Raw genomic sequence first — 12,661 nt, 5'->3', positions numbered from 1 at the left:
GGAATCATTTTGCCATGACTAACCAGGTAGAAAATTGTGTTTCGATCAATACTTATCCCCACTTCTTTAAACGCTGTAAAACTGGTACCCAGCAGCATCGAGCTGCCCTGTACCAGCAGCGATTGCTACCTGTTCTTGGCCAGGTCACGCTTCGATGGAGAGTCTTATCTTTGCCCACTGCGTGAGCCAGGTTTATACTCCTCTCTCTGACACTCTCTGTGTGGATTCTTATCTCCTCCAGTCACTCCTGAGTCCTTTGGGTTTTCCTTTAATAAGTGCTCTAGAGATAGTTAATGTTATCTGCAGGTAACGGGCAGGGCTGGAGCTTACATTCTAATGCCTTCATGATGGATTTAATAACTCGAATACTGAGGGTATGCCTCTTGCAAGCATTATCTTCACGTACTGAACTGGAGAGATACAAGTCAGTGTGAATGTTTAAAGCATTTAACTGTGGCAATTGTAACCCTCATGAAACAAATAACTTAGCTGATTTTCACTCTTTTCACGCTAAGACCAATAAATTGTTTTGTCCTTTATAAAGTAAAATTACTTCACTTTTAAAGAAAATTTGGTCCTTGGCAGTTTTCTCTGGTGTACAAGCCAAATATGCTGGGTTTAATATCATACGGACAACATCAGCGACATCAAACACTGAAAAACGTAAGTCAGGGCCTCCAGAATAATGGTGTAGAATGAAAAAATAATTTTTAAATGGTTCTATGTGTTAGGTACCGGGTTCTTTTCCTCTATTCATGTTCTCTGGATTCTCAGTGCAACCAGATCCTAAAAACTTATGTCTTTTAAAATGAACTAGATTTTCACATAACCAAAAGACCCCTGCAATGGAAGCTTTAAAAAAATGCATGTTCTAAGTTATAAGAAAATCATTGGATCTGGCAACACTGATTGCAGCTTGTGTTGGGACATAAAGCAACCGCAAGCTTCTCAAAGAGAGTTAAAAGCAAATACAAATCTTAAGAGTAAGAAGGTCTGACCACTCATCAGCAGAGAAGAGAGGGAGAACAGAGAGCAAGCATTTCCTTCTCTCTTTAACCCACACTTCCCTACAACATGGTGTAAGTGGGATTTGTTGGGAGCCACCTATACTGGGAGAAAATGATTTGGTTGTTACCGGTGCTGAGGGGGAGGGATGGAAACTTCTGGGGTTTCTTTTTCTTCTTTCTCCACCCCTGACGTTAATTTGCTCATCTTCCCACAGAAAAGACCTTGCTGCATCCTTTCTGCTAAGTCATTTCTCTAGAGGATGCTGGTTTTAGGGACTCTTTACAAGAAACGTCTCTTCCTAAGAAAAATCCCAAGAGTTCTTCAGAACAGTCTCCCTGTCTAAGCTCTTCTGCAGCAGTTTTACTTCGTAGTTCTCTGGTGCAATGATGTTTTTTCCTTTGTGTCAGATGTGCTGAACTCTTTCAGTTACACCTCTTGGATCCTGATTGTAACACTTATGTGAGACTGGGACTTTTGGGGGACTTTGATGGGTGTTTTGCCTTGTCTCTAGTGGGATGACCTTAATTCCTCATTTGAGGGCAATACTGGTAGATTTTGTTGCTTCTGTTTTCTTGTTCCATACTCATGGTCTCTGATTCAGATCTGTTGTTCTCTCAGGCTACCTGTTCAAGTCAGTAATAGAGTTCCTCACCACCAAATATGCCTCTTTTCCTATATCTACATCCACATGCACACCTTGATTACTACATTTACCTCCTTTCTGAAGACAGTTTAGTCTCCATAAGGAACAGATGCAATATCCTGGGTAAGGATATATTGCTATTGGAGGATGTGGCGTTTCAGTCATTTGATCCCCAAATAACCTGATTTGTTACTAATGAGTCCTCTTTCTTTAGCATCATGTATGAGAAATCCTTTAGTATATTTGTTTCATGGTCAGTCTTGGACTTGAGATTACTAGAGCTATATATTTACTGCTCTAGGTTTCCTGAACTTGTGGCCTCCTCCTCCTCCTGAGGCTGTTTGCTCTGCATTGGGATTCATGGCAGGTGCTTATGTGATATATAGTTACAGAATTGTTTGCCTATCTATCTGTGGTTTTCTTTCATTTCTCTAATGAGGAGGTTCCTAAATGTCGTTTGATGTATTCTGGAGTGTGTACATGGTATCAGTTACAATAACTCGCTCTGTGTTTTACTTCCAGCTGTATTCCTATCTGTAAGCTAACCCTCCCCTCCCCTTTCTGCTGCCCATGGAGATGGCTCCTTCCCTCCCCTCTGGTTGCCAGGGTGACTGGGCTTCCCTGATGCAGATGCTCTTGCCTTGGCTCCTCGCCATCCCTCTTCCGGAGACTTTCCCTCGGATGGTGAGGACTCCTCTTTGCTCTTCTGCCTGCCCAGGCAGCTATTCTCCTTTCTAAGTAGACCTGGTTTAGCAACTGCTAAAAGGACAAGTGATTTTACCTGTCTGCAGGGTGGGATCAGCCAAGCCTCTGAGTGAAGTGCAAATCACCTCGTATTGTTTTTCCTTTTTTTTTACCTCTGATCCTTCTCCTTGAGCTGGAGTCCAGCCAGTTCTCACCCTCTTAATGTGGCTGTGATGATGAGAAAAGGACCCTAGAGTGGTACATATGCAGCAGAGGTAAAGCCTTTTTATTTGTTTTTTGGAATGGATAAACTGAATTTTCAGTGTTAGTGACATTGGAAAGTGGATCCTCGCAGTACATCTACCATAGAGGTTTTGCCAAGCTGTAACTCAGAAGTGCATAAACCTCAGGAGAAGGCATCTTTGAATTCAGGTGTGGAATTACAGGTTGTTCAGAAACTTTATTGAAGGAATTTGATTGTTTACTGTCACTGAGCAAGCAGTTACTGTGTGATCTTTATGTTCAGCCCCAAATGCCAGAATTCCTGATTCTGCATGCCTGTCCTGTCCCAGGTGGCGGTAACTGGGGCCCCATTTTGGAGTCCTGTTCAGAGGTCAGCCAGTGAGTTACAAATCAATGTGGAGCTGCAGTTTGTGTGGGTATGACTCAGCTGCAACCAAGTAGTATTTTTAGTCAGTTAAGTCCTCTGAGTTATTTGTCCAGTTCTAGCTAAAATTCTCTTTTGAGATCCCAGGAAGAAAATCTTAGGTGCAGGCTAAGAATTTAGGGGTGGAAATCTAGGCATTCCTAGGGATGGAAAACCTACTGTTTAGTAGTTCGTATTCTCTGCTTTTCCACAAGGCAGAGTATTTTGTCTCGTGTATTCCCCTGTGTTTTCTCTAGCATAATTTTAAATTATTCAAATAATAGGACTTTCAGTACTCTCTTCTGTACTGCTGGGACACAATAACAAAGTGCAGTAGACTGTAAGTGTAAATTATGTAATATTCCCGAATATTTGGACAAATGTGGTCCTTTGCTCAAGTTCATCCTTCATCCTCTCCTCTGCACATTAAACATTCTCTCTTGAGCTTGTTTCTGTCCAATTTGCTTCTTTCTAAAGTAGTGACATATATGCAAATCTCCAAGGAGTAATGTCATCTGTGTTTTATAGGGAAATCCAGGAACAGCAGCTACACTGCAGCCACCAGATATCCTTATAACCCTCAGCTTCCCTTCCTAACATATGGTTAATTATTTTTAAAACACGCAGCATATTACATCTAGCTGAGCTCTGAAACATTATGTGCTTGTTCTTCTGCATGAAAAGTATTTATAAAAGCTTTTTCTGCAGTGGTTAGGAAGTTGAGATAAAAAGCATCGGGCTACTCCCATTAACAAAGTTGGTAGGAAGCACTTGCTGGAGCCAAGTCTGTAATGTTTTTACAACTAGCTGCGAGAAGGATGTTCCATATTTAAAGCACTTCCTTGGAAGAAGTGTTGGAACAGTGTTACAGTTTTCCCTGCCAAAGTAATAGCTGTGGAAGGCTGCAAGAGCACCAGACTTCCGACTGAAAGGTAATAGTCTTCCTATGCAAATGTACGTTAGTATTCGAGGGGGTTAATGGAACAGGGAATGATCTTAAATTCTGCCTCTGTGCAGACCTTAGTTTTATTCAAAGACATCAAATATCATGACGTTTTCACCATGACTGTGCTGCCTTGACTTACTGCTTGAGTAGAAAAATATGCAAAGATGTTTGTGTTGTGCACACCGTGCCGTGCTGTAGCTGTCAAAGTGACTATACAGAATGCTCTGAGGGGCGTCTGATCTCAGAGCGGTGGTTGGGACGGGGAGTTCATTTGACCTGACTTTCCTCAACACTTGGGGAAAGGCAGTTTGCAAATGAAGTGCAGGATCCATTAAAGAGATCAGTCAAGGTTATTTGATGAATTTGGACACTACTACATCTGAAATAACTTGGGATTGTTACTTTCCTCTGTTTTATTATTAGAATGATAGAATTATTAGAATTTTTAAAAGGCTGAAATATTCATGACAATGCTATAGAGAATATCCTTTATGTGTGATACAGGCTTGATTTATTTGCACTGAGTTAATGGGGATGACTTTCTTGAAAAGGGTTTAAATGCAGTTTAGCAGCTCAGCTAGTATTTGGCATTATCCTACCATATGTACATATATATGTGGGCAAATACAGAATTCTGTTAGCATGAATTATGGGTTTTGGAGGCGCTGCTTTTAAGTACCAGTATCTGTGAAAATCCTTCATCTGTCTCTCATCCTTTAATCTTTATGCAACTATTGAAATGTAACATTATAGCTGCATAAAAATATTTCTTCATCCTTAAAGATTTGACTGTATTATCACACGGAAGAGACCCAGCTATTTTAAAAGTAGAGATGTCAGAGGAAAATATTTCTTTAGCTGATATGCCCAAACAAGAGATTGCTTGTAACTAGAGAAAACTCCACAAGGTCGAGTACCTCAGTGCTAACGAGTTAATACAACTTACACTGGCAACTGCTCCTGAAGAAGGAAACACAGTGCTGTATCAGAGAGCTTCAATACCTGTTTTGTCCAGAAGCTCCTGCCTGTATTTTAGCTAACAGTTACTACTTTGTTCACATTATTCTTAATTGACTATCACTTTGAAAATGATAACACTGATTTGGAGCCACTGTTGCGTTTTCTGTTGCAGACGGTTTCATTACCAGCAACCGTTTTGAACCTCAGTGATGTGGGTTTTCTGTATATTTTTGTCTTTTTAATAGGGTCTGCCTAGCAAGATAGACAAATTTCTTTCAATTCTGTAGTTAGACCAGTGAAAAAGGACTTACTTACCCTGTCTTCTTCAGCTCTTAAGTCTGGCATTGTGCTAACGCAAAGGCTTATAGCTGTGGTGGCCACAAAGAGAATGGAGAGACAAGCAAAGACTTTGCCTGGCAGTCCTGACTGGGGATTTTCTACCATATCTCTGAGTCTGTTCATAAACTGTCCAAATTTGGTTTTCTCATCCAAGACACATGCAGCTTCTTTGCTCCTCCGAAGCTCCTCTTCTTTGCGAACCTCGGCCAACTCCTGCAGTTTTTGAAATAGTTTTCGAAAGCAGCAGTTCTCCAGGTTGGATTCCTCAATCCCCCAGTACCTCAGCTCCTCCTGAAAAGACAAGGCACACATGTCTCTTAAGAGCATCAGCTTCCCCGCTGCTAGAAAGCTGACAATCATCCCAAAAGCATTAGGGTTCCTGTCAAAGAAGAACTCATGGGTGTCTTCATCATAATCATCACACAGCTGAATTATTTCTTCATAGCTGCTGCAAAACTTAAGTTTGCTCAGTCTGGTCAGGGGAAATTCATCTAAAGTACTCCAGGGTAGCAGGTACTTGATGCCTCCAACGTTTATCATGATCTCTGTCTTTAGATCGACTGCGGAGACTTGATCGGGATGGTAAATCCTCCTGGCTCTTTGGTAATGGACCCCTTTGACAGAGGGGGTTTCAACCGAGACAGGAAAGAAGTGCCCCAAGGAATTACAAGAAGTGTAGCTAATGTTACTATAGTCTTGGTCACTGCCTCTGGAGAGAATAGGCATCGCTAAGAGTTCTCACTGGGACATCCGGAATGGCATCAGAGCAGGGTTATCTGTCAGCCAAAAGATAAAGGAAGGAGGAGAAAACATAGCAGAGGTTATTGCAAGAGAAAAAGTGTTTCAGGCTACTTCCCTAAATCACAAAATTACCGAGAGCCTGTTTCGTGAGTAAAAGTCACCTCTGTGCTGCTTCCTGAAAGCTACAGCCTGTAAATGCAATCTGCTTTGCAGCCTCATTGGTTGTCTGGCAACACGCAGACACGGAGGAGAGCTAAAGCCTCATTCATAATTATTGTGAAGGGTCGGATGCCTGTGAATCCGAATGGGAACAGACTCGTCTCTTCCCCCAGCGGGTCTCGATCATTGTTAGATCGCTGTATTTTCCAGTGGTTGTTGCTTTGCTCTTGTGTTCCTATAAACCCTTAAATACACAGGAACTCCACTAAGCTGCTGAATAGTTCTTAGAGTGGTCAATAAGCTGCCATCGGCTGGAGCAAAGTTCCTAATTGTTGTAAGCGGAATGCTCAGCTCGCAGTTCCTTTTCCTTTCACTGCCTGCCTGCTTTCCCTGCAGTGCAAGGATTAGCTCGAGGATGTTCGTAAAATGCCTTGAGAGGTAAAGTGCTGTGTAAATGATGACTATTCCTATCAACCCACTCTCGTGTCTCTTCAGATTACTGAGGAGATACAGGAAACATTTGCCCACCACGGTGAAAACTTTGTTACACAGACAGAAAGCAAAGTATTTTATCAGCTGGGGGTGAAGGGGAAGCAATTGAAAGTCGTCGTCCGTGTCCCCCCCCCCCGCACTTCCTCCTTTCAGGAACAACCCCTGGTTTTGTTCATAATCTCTAAAGATTCAAAGGCTTTTGTTACCCCAGCTCAGTGAACTGCAAAAATTGCAAGGGAACTTCCCCAAAGTTACTTACCTCCGCGCCACGGGCTGCTGCCCGGTGCCTGGCTTCCCCGCCGGTGAAGAACACATGCCGCACGCTGATCAGCTGTCCTCTGAGTTACAATCCAGCAGAAGGACCTGGGGGGGGTTTACAGTATTGATTACATGAAAAGTCACTCCGGAGCACTCTGGAGATCACAGTCTCTTTCCTCTTTCTCTTTCTCTCCTTCTTTCCTGGAAGGGGAAAATTTTCATGTGTGTTCATGTAATATATGTTGTATTAATAGATAGCAGGAGACAAAGGAGACAGTGTCCTAAGTGGCAGCTCCTCTTCTGGACTCCTGGGGCTTCCTGGTGGAATATGCTGAGTGAGAGCTGGTGGATCCTGCCCTCTCCCTGTCTCTGCTCTGTTTCCCTTGGGACTGTCAGTGTGGTCCTGGAAGAGGAGGGGAGGGGGAAGGGGGAAGGGCTTAGAAATAATCTCTCCAGCATCCCTCTGTATATTCAGCAGGCAGCAACTGGGTAAGAACATGGAGTACAAGGACAGTCTCCGACTAATGAGGTTTAATAAGTAATTTCTGGCAAACCTAATTAATAAAACAGTTTCAATGTCTATTAACTCTTTCCATTGTAGTCATACCGCAGTTGCTTGTTCTTGCGACACTAGTCAGGTTCCTCAGGAGCAGTTTCCATGTCCTGCATCCCTCTTGAAACTGCTCTTAAATATCCCTAGATGGAGAGGGAAGTTTGTCGGGTCTCTGGATTCTGGGCCTCAGCATTCCTTTGGCTACTAGGGAAGTTCTTTGCTCTCATTAAAGAAAGAGTCTCTGGTTTGCAAAGAATAGGTGCTGAGCACTCTCTTTTCCACATCTGCAGTGCTTCTCCAACAACCAAGAACTTTCTCCTCACTTCGTTACAGATGGTGGGAAATCAAACATAATCCTTTCCCCACTTTTCTCATACATGGCTGTAGCGGGGGTGCACTTGCTGTAATGCTTTGGGGTTCTGTATTGCCAATATACTCTTGGACTGCCTCAGTCTAAATGGGGATTACGTGGACTTGACCCGTATTCCGCTTGTTTGGCCTCAGTCAGAGGGTTCAGGAAACCTATGATCAGATCGTATTGACAGGTACCCTCTGTGCTACTCCCAGGCGCAGGAGGAAATGCCTCAGCTGATGTCTATACCCAGCGTGGCTGGAAGCACTGAAGCTGAATCCTGTTACCAGAGAGGTGTGTGAATCTTCAGGATTTACATGTCCCTCTGTGAGCATGAAAGTCGTGTGGAGAAACGTTACGAGCTCGGATCACAGAGCTGCTTTTCTGCCCTTTGCATAGTGTCTGCAAGGTGCTGGTGGTGCCCTTTGCTACCTACCCTTGTAGTGTGTATGGAACGTGCACTGCTGAGCTGATGCACCTCGGAAGCAGATGCTGCAGCTGTTTATCAGCACTGAGCAATGCTATGGCACAGCCTAAGGTGGGACACCTTTGCTAATTGGGCTTTTTGGCACATCTCTCTCAGTCCATGTGATGCCCAGAAGATTAACTTCTTAGCAGGCTTCACCACTGGGGTTTTCACTCAAGTCCTAATTATGCCATGCACAGAGAAAGACCAGGTAGATGCCTGGAGGCAACTGAGTTGTGGGAGCATGGCACAAAATCATTTAAATCCTACCACCTTTGTACAAGAGGCAGTTTGTTCTGCCTATCAGTCTTTGTTTCGGATTATTTTTGCAATGAAATAGCAAACTGATCCTAATTAACTTTGGATGGATTGTTTCACAAAGGGATAAAACCAATTAGCATTTTCCTCATACCTTGTGTGCTGTTAAAGGTTATATTTCTGAAACTGGCTGACAAGAAGGGTCATAAATATTGTACATAGAGTAATTTGAGTGTTATTTATCAAGAAATTCATATATGCTAATGCATAAGACTTCACTTCCAGTACTAGGCACCCTCCTATTTGCTTTGTTGGGGTCTGCAGCAGTGTCTGTAGCTAGATCAGGACCTCATTGCCAGCTAGAACCATACAGTGTATCTGTCAGTCCTTGAGAGTCATCTGTCTTCATAAATGGGACAGAGGAAGGATAGAAATATTTTTATCTGCGTTTTATTAACAGGATATGAACTACTTTGGTGTCTGAGGAAGCCAGGCCCTGAACCCAGCTCTAGAGATCTTCAACACAGAATTTGCCCCCAAAGCTGTCCTTCCACTCTGGCCAGTCTCTGCCTTTCGTTCTTCTGGACCTTACCTCCTATATGAGATCCTCCTTAGCAGGGGAGCGTCTAAAAGTATTCATGCTCACACCACAAACTGGAATCTCCCCCCAGATGGGAAAGGCCTATTTCCAGGTGCAATTCAAACCCCTGCTGACTTGGTTTTTTCACTTTTTGGTAACTATGGCTGAGTCTTCCTGTTAAGTTCTTGCCCTGTTGAGTACAAAGTTCATAATCTTTATTCTCTATTTCCCTTCCAGTTTCTGGAATTGCTCTCTCCTTGCTCCTTAACCATCTGGTTGTATCAACTTCTTTTACACAGCCTATATGCCTTCAATGCAGATGCCATATGCTTCGTTTATTTGGTGACATGAATGACATTCCTGCCTCCTCCCTGTTGTTTCCCCCCTTTTGTTGTTTTGCCATTCTACTGTAGTGTGGTTTAGACCTGCCCCTTGCATTCCCTTTGTACAACAGGGGCAACGCTCTCCAGCTGAGAAGAAAGCAGAGCAGAAGAGGGAGTTCATCCCCAGATGGTCCCAAGGACAAAGCACTTGCACACTGTTGTACAGCTCTGTCAGCTGGACTAAGCCCAGCCCCGTGTAAACCAAGGTTAAAGCCTCAATCCAGGCTGTGTGGTAACTGATGGTGCAACTCTTATGGAATTCAAATTCAAACACTCGGAGCAGAGATCTGCTAGGCTGGCTTGAAACCTTGCGGGTATGATGGCACAGTTATCATCATGTCCTTGTGATGGGCAGAGGAGAATCTGGTGTGAGACATCTGTTATGGTGAATGGATTTTTCTTAGTTCAATAATGAAGTCATTTGCAGGGCTAGTATTTAGATATCAATAACAGTTAAATGCTGTAGAAAATGTTTACCTGTCGTTTCATCTCCTGTGTTTTGTTCTCTGTAATTATGCCCGAGTCCTCTGTCAAGCAGGTACACACAGAATACAGATATACAGAAGCAGCAATGACTTTTTTCACCAAGCACATAATAAAACAGTAGAATTTATTGGTGCATGATGTTGTGGTGACCAAAATGTCCTCCTTCAGAAAAAGAGTGAGCAAATCTATGCAAGGAAAGTCCACCAGGTAGATCCAACGCCTAGCATGGGAAGTCAGCAACCCACACACTGCTGGGCAGCAGGGAGGTGTTTTAGTGGAAATACCACAGTTCTCTTTGTTCCTAGATTTTTGATAGACGACTTACATGGGGGTTGCAGAGACCCTGGTGTGACCCTATGGAGCTGAGAAACCCAAGGAGGGTGACCTAGGCTCTACTAAGTCAATCATGCACTACTAACCTGACAGACTTTCTCTGTCAGAACAGCAAAAAAGAGCTGAAGACAACAGTCTGACTCTATATGTATGTGTATATATATATGAAGTCTGATGATGGCTGTATATAATGGGCAATCTCTCAAAGGGGTAGACCATACCCCCTGAAACCGTGTGTGCTTTCAGGTCTTCCCATCGTTCTGCAGGGAGCAGGCATGCAGTTGAGTAAAGGCACTGTTGTCAACCTGCCTTCCTCCCCAGCTGGGCTTTTTGTAATGCTTAAACATAATGCAAAGGTAATTACTCTGTCTGGCATCTATAACAGAAGACACATTACAGGCTTTTAAAGTCAGAGAGAAAACAAAAGTATAAATCAAAATAACTGTTTAATATGACTGCACTGAAAAAAGAGGAGAAAAAATAAGAAAGAAAGAAATTAATTTTCAAATCTTGTACTTTCTTCATTCATTAGACATTAGCCCAGTGCTGAATCCTCAGCTGGAGCAATTTCATCACAGAGTTATTGGATGTATCTTTATGTTTGTGCCACGTGAACTCCTATGATAAATAAAATAACTTTTCATTTATTTGCAAAAGAAATGAAATGGGATTGAATGGATCATTTTAACACTCAAAAATTAGTTTAAATGCTTCCATGGTGCTCGCAGGTGGTTTCACTCCTGGAATTAATGGGATATAGAGGTGCCTTGCTACATGGAAATTCAACTTCTTTTCAGATCCATACGTTACTGGCTGGACGTAAGAATAGCCTTATTTTCTTAGTTTAATTACGACATTACATTTTGCAAGGTAAACTGCCAGGATTTATGCCAACGTTTTGCTCAGTCCAACAACGTCAGCTTCATGTTCCACTTTATTTCCTCGTAATTTGTCTCTATGGAGCAATAGAAATACCCTTTCTTGCCAAACACCTAGTTTGCATGGATAATTAAACTGACAGTAAGGGGCTAGGTTCACCTCTTGAATAAGATTCAAGACTTACCAAGTTGCAGGGTTATTGATTCCAGTAGAATAATGCTACAGTCACCCAGGAATGTGTGGTAAATCAGCCAGTGGGTGCCTGAATTTGTTAAGCACTTTTATAATACAGCGCTAATTATCCCAGGCCTTAGAAATCCATGCTCCTGAGGTGCCACAAACTGTCTTCAGAGACTGAGTCACAGATTGGTGGTGGTGCTTTATTCCTTTTTTCCGCCTCTGTCTTTGTAAAAGTTTCTTTTTTCTTTTTTCTCTGTTGAGTTTGACGAAAGTCAAGTGGGACTACTTCTCAGTGGGTGAAATACCTCTAATGCAGATAGACTCTTCAGAGCATTTCTTTGCTATGGAAATGTAAAATAAGGTTCAAGATGTCACACACAAATTTCTGTGTCCTTTCACTCTTCTCCATGCATGAAGACTGAGCTAGGAATTAACTTCAGAGAATTTTCCTGAAGTTTTCTGTCCTCAATTCCTCTGGGCTTCCTAGAAAATTATACCTGTTAATGGACAGTACCCAAGGAAACTAATTTCCGATGGATAAACATTTCTGTGTCGATTCCAATTAATTTGGTGTAAGGGCTGAATCACGGAGATTTAAAGGTTTTAAGGGATTAAAATATGTGTGGCACAGACAGGGGAAAGGAGAGAGCTGAATGCCTCGGCTTTGAGCAGAGTGCTTCTACCTGTTCACACAGCAGGAGAGTGGTGAAGTGAGATATGCCAGGTAATGTGAGAGTTGTGCTTTGGAGAAAGACAATCTTGAGTTTTTCATAACCTGATCTGGAGAATAATTCCCTCCTGGTTGCAGTTCTGGGTGACCAGCCTCACCATGCACAAGTTGAGCTTTTGAGGAAGAAGTTTTTCTACCATCTCTGAGCACTCATCGTCACAGAGGAGGGATTAGGAGTGCCAAAAATTGTTATGGGAAACACAAGCAACCTTTCCTTCCTGGAGTCCCAACCAAAGGCCACCTCTGCCTAACTGCATGCACATCAAGAGAAAAAGCTGGTCTGTGTTTCTGACCTCAGTGAGAGCCCACTGAAATAAAGCAGAGTCCCTGGTCATAAGTTCCATTTTGTCTCCTACTGTGCAGGCAGAGCTGGACTGTGCATTTGGACGTTGCTGTCAAAGTTGAAACCATCTTGGCAATGTAAAACCTCTGGTGAGATAAAGATTGGAAGTGATGTAAATATTTTTCTTACCAAATGCTTTTCATTTCAGAATTCCAAAGTGTTTGAATCACACCGTTTCCAGAGCTGGTATTAGAAGAGCCATTTCCGTGATCCAGCTCGAGATGACTGAAGTGCCGCAAGTA

General features: G+C 42.7%; 1 protein-coding gene across 1 annotated transcript in view; it reads right to left on the bottom strand.

Moving 5' to 3' along the window:
- Positions 1 to 5,952, bottom strand: part of KCNG4 (potassium voltage-gated channel, subfamily G, member 4) — a 17,193-nt gene extending 11,241 nt beyond the window's left edge. Inside the window, exon 1 of the mRNA XM_010133998.1 lies at positions 5,203 to 5,952. Coding sequence (XP_010132300.1) covers positions 5,203 to 5,952 — 750 coding nt within the window. The remainder of the gene's footprint in view (positions 1 to 5,202) is intronic.
- Positions 5,953 to 12,661: the final 6,709 nt, after the last annotated feature.

The sequence above is a fragment of the Buceros rhinoceros genome, unplaced genomic scaffold (assembly GCF_000710305.1).
Source record: "Buceros rhinoceros silvestris isolate BGI_N320 unplaced genomic scaffold, ASM71030v1 scaffold2054, whole genome shotgun sequence".
Lineage (NCBI taxonomy): Eukaryota > Metazoa > Chordata > Aves > Bucerotiformes > Bucerotidae > Buceros > Buceros rhinoceros.
The sequence above is the reverse complement of the archived record's forward strand: the minus strand, read 5'-3'. Positions and strand labels throughout refer to the sequence as shown.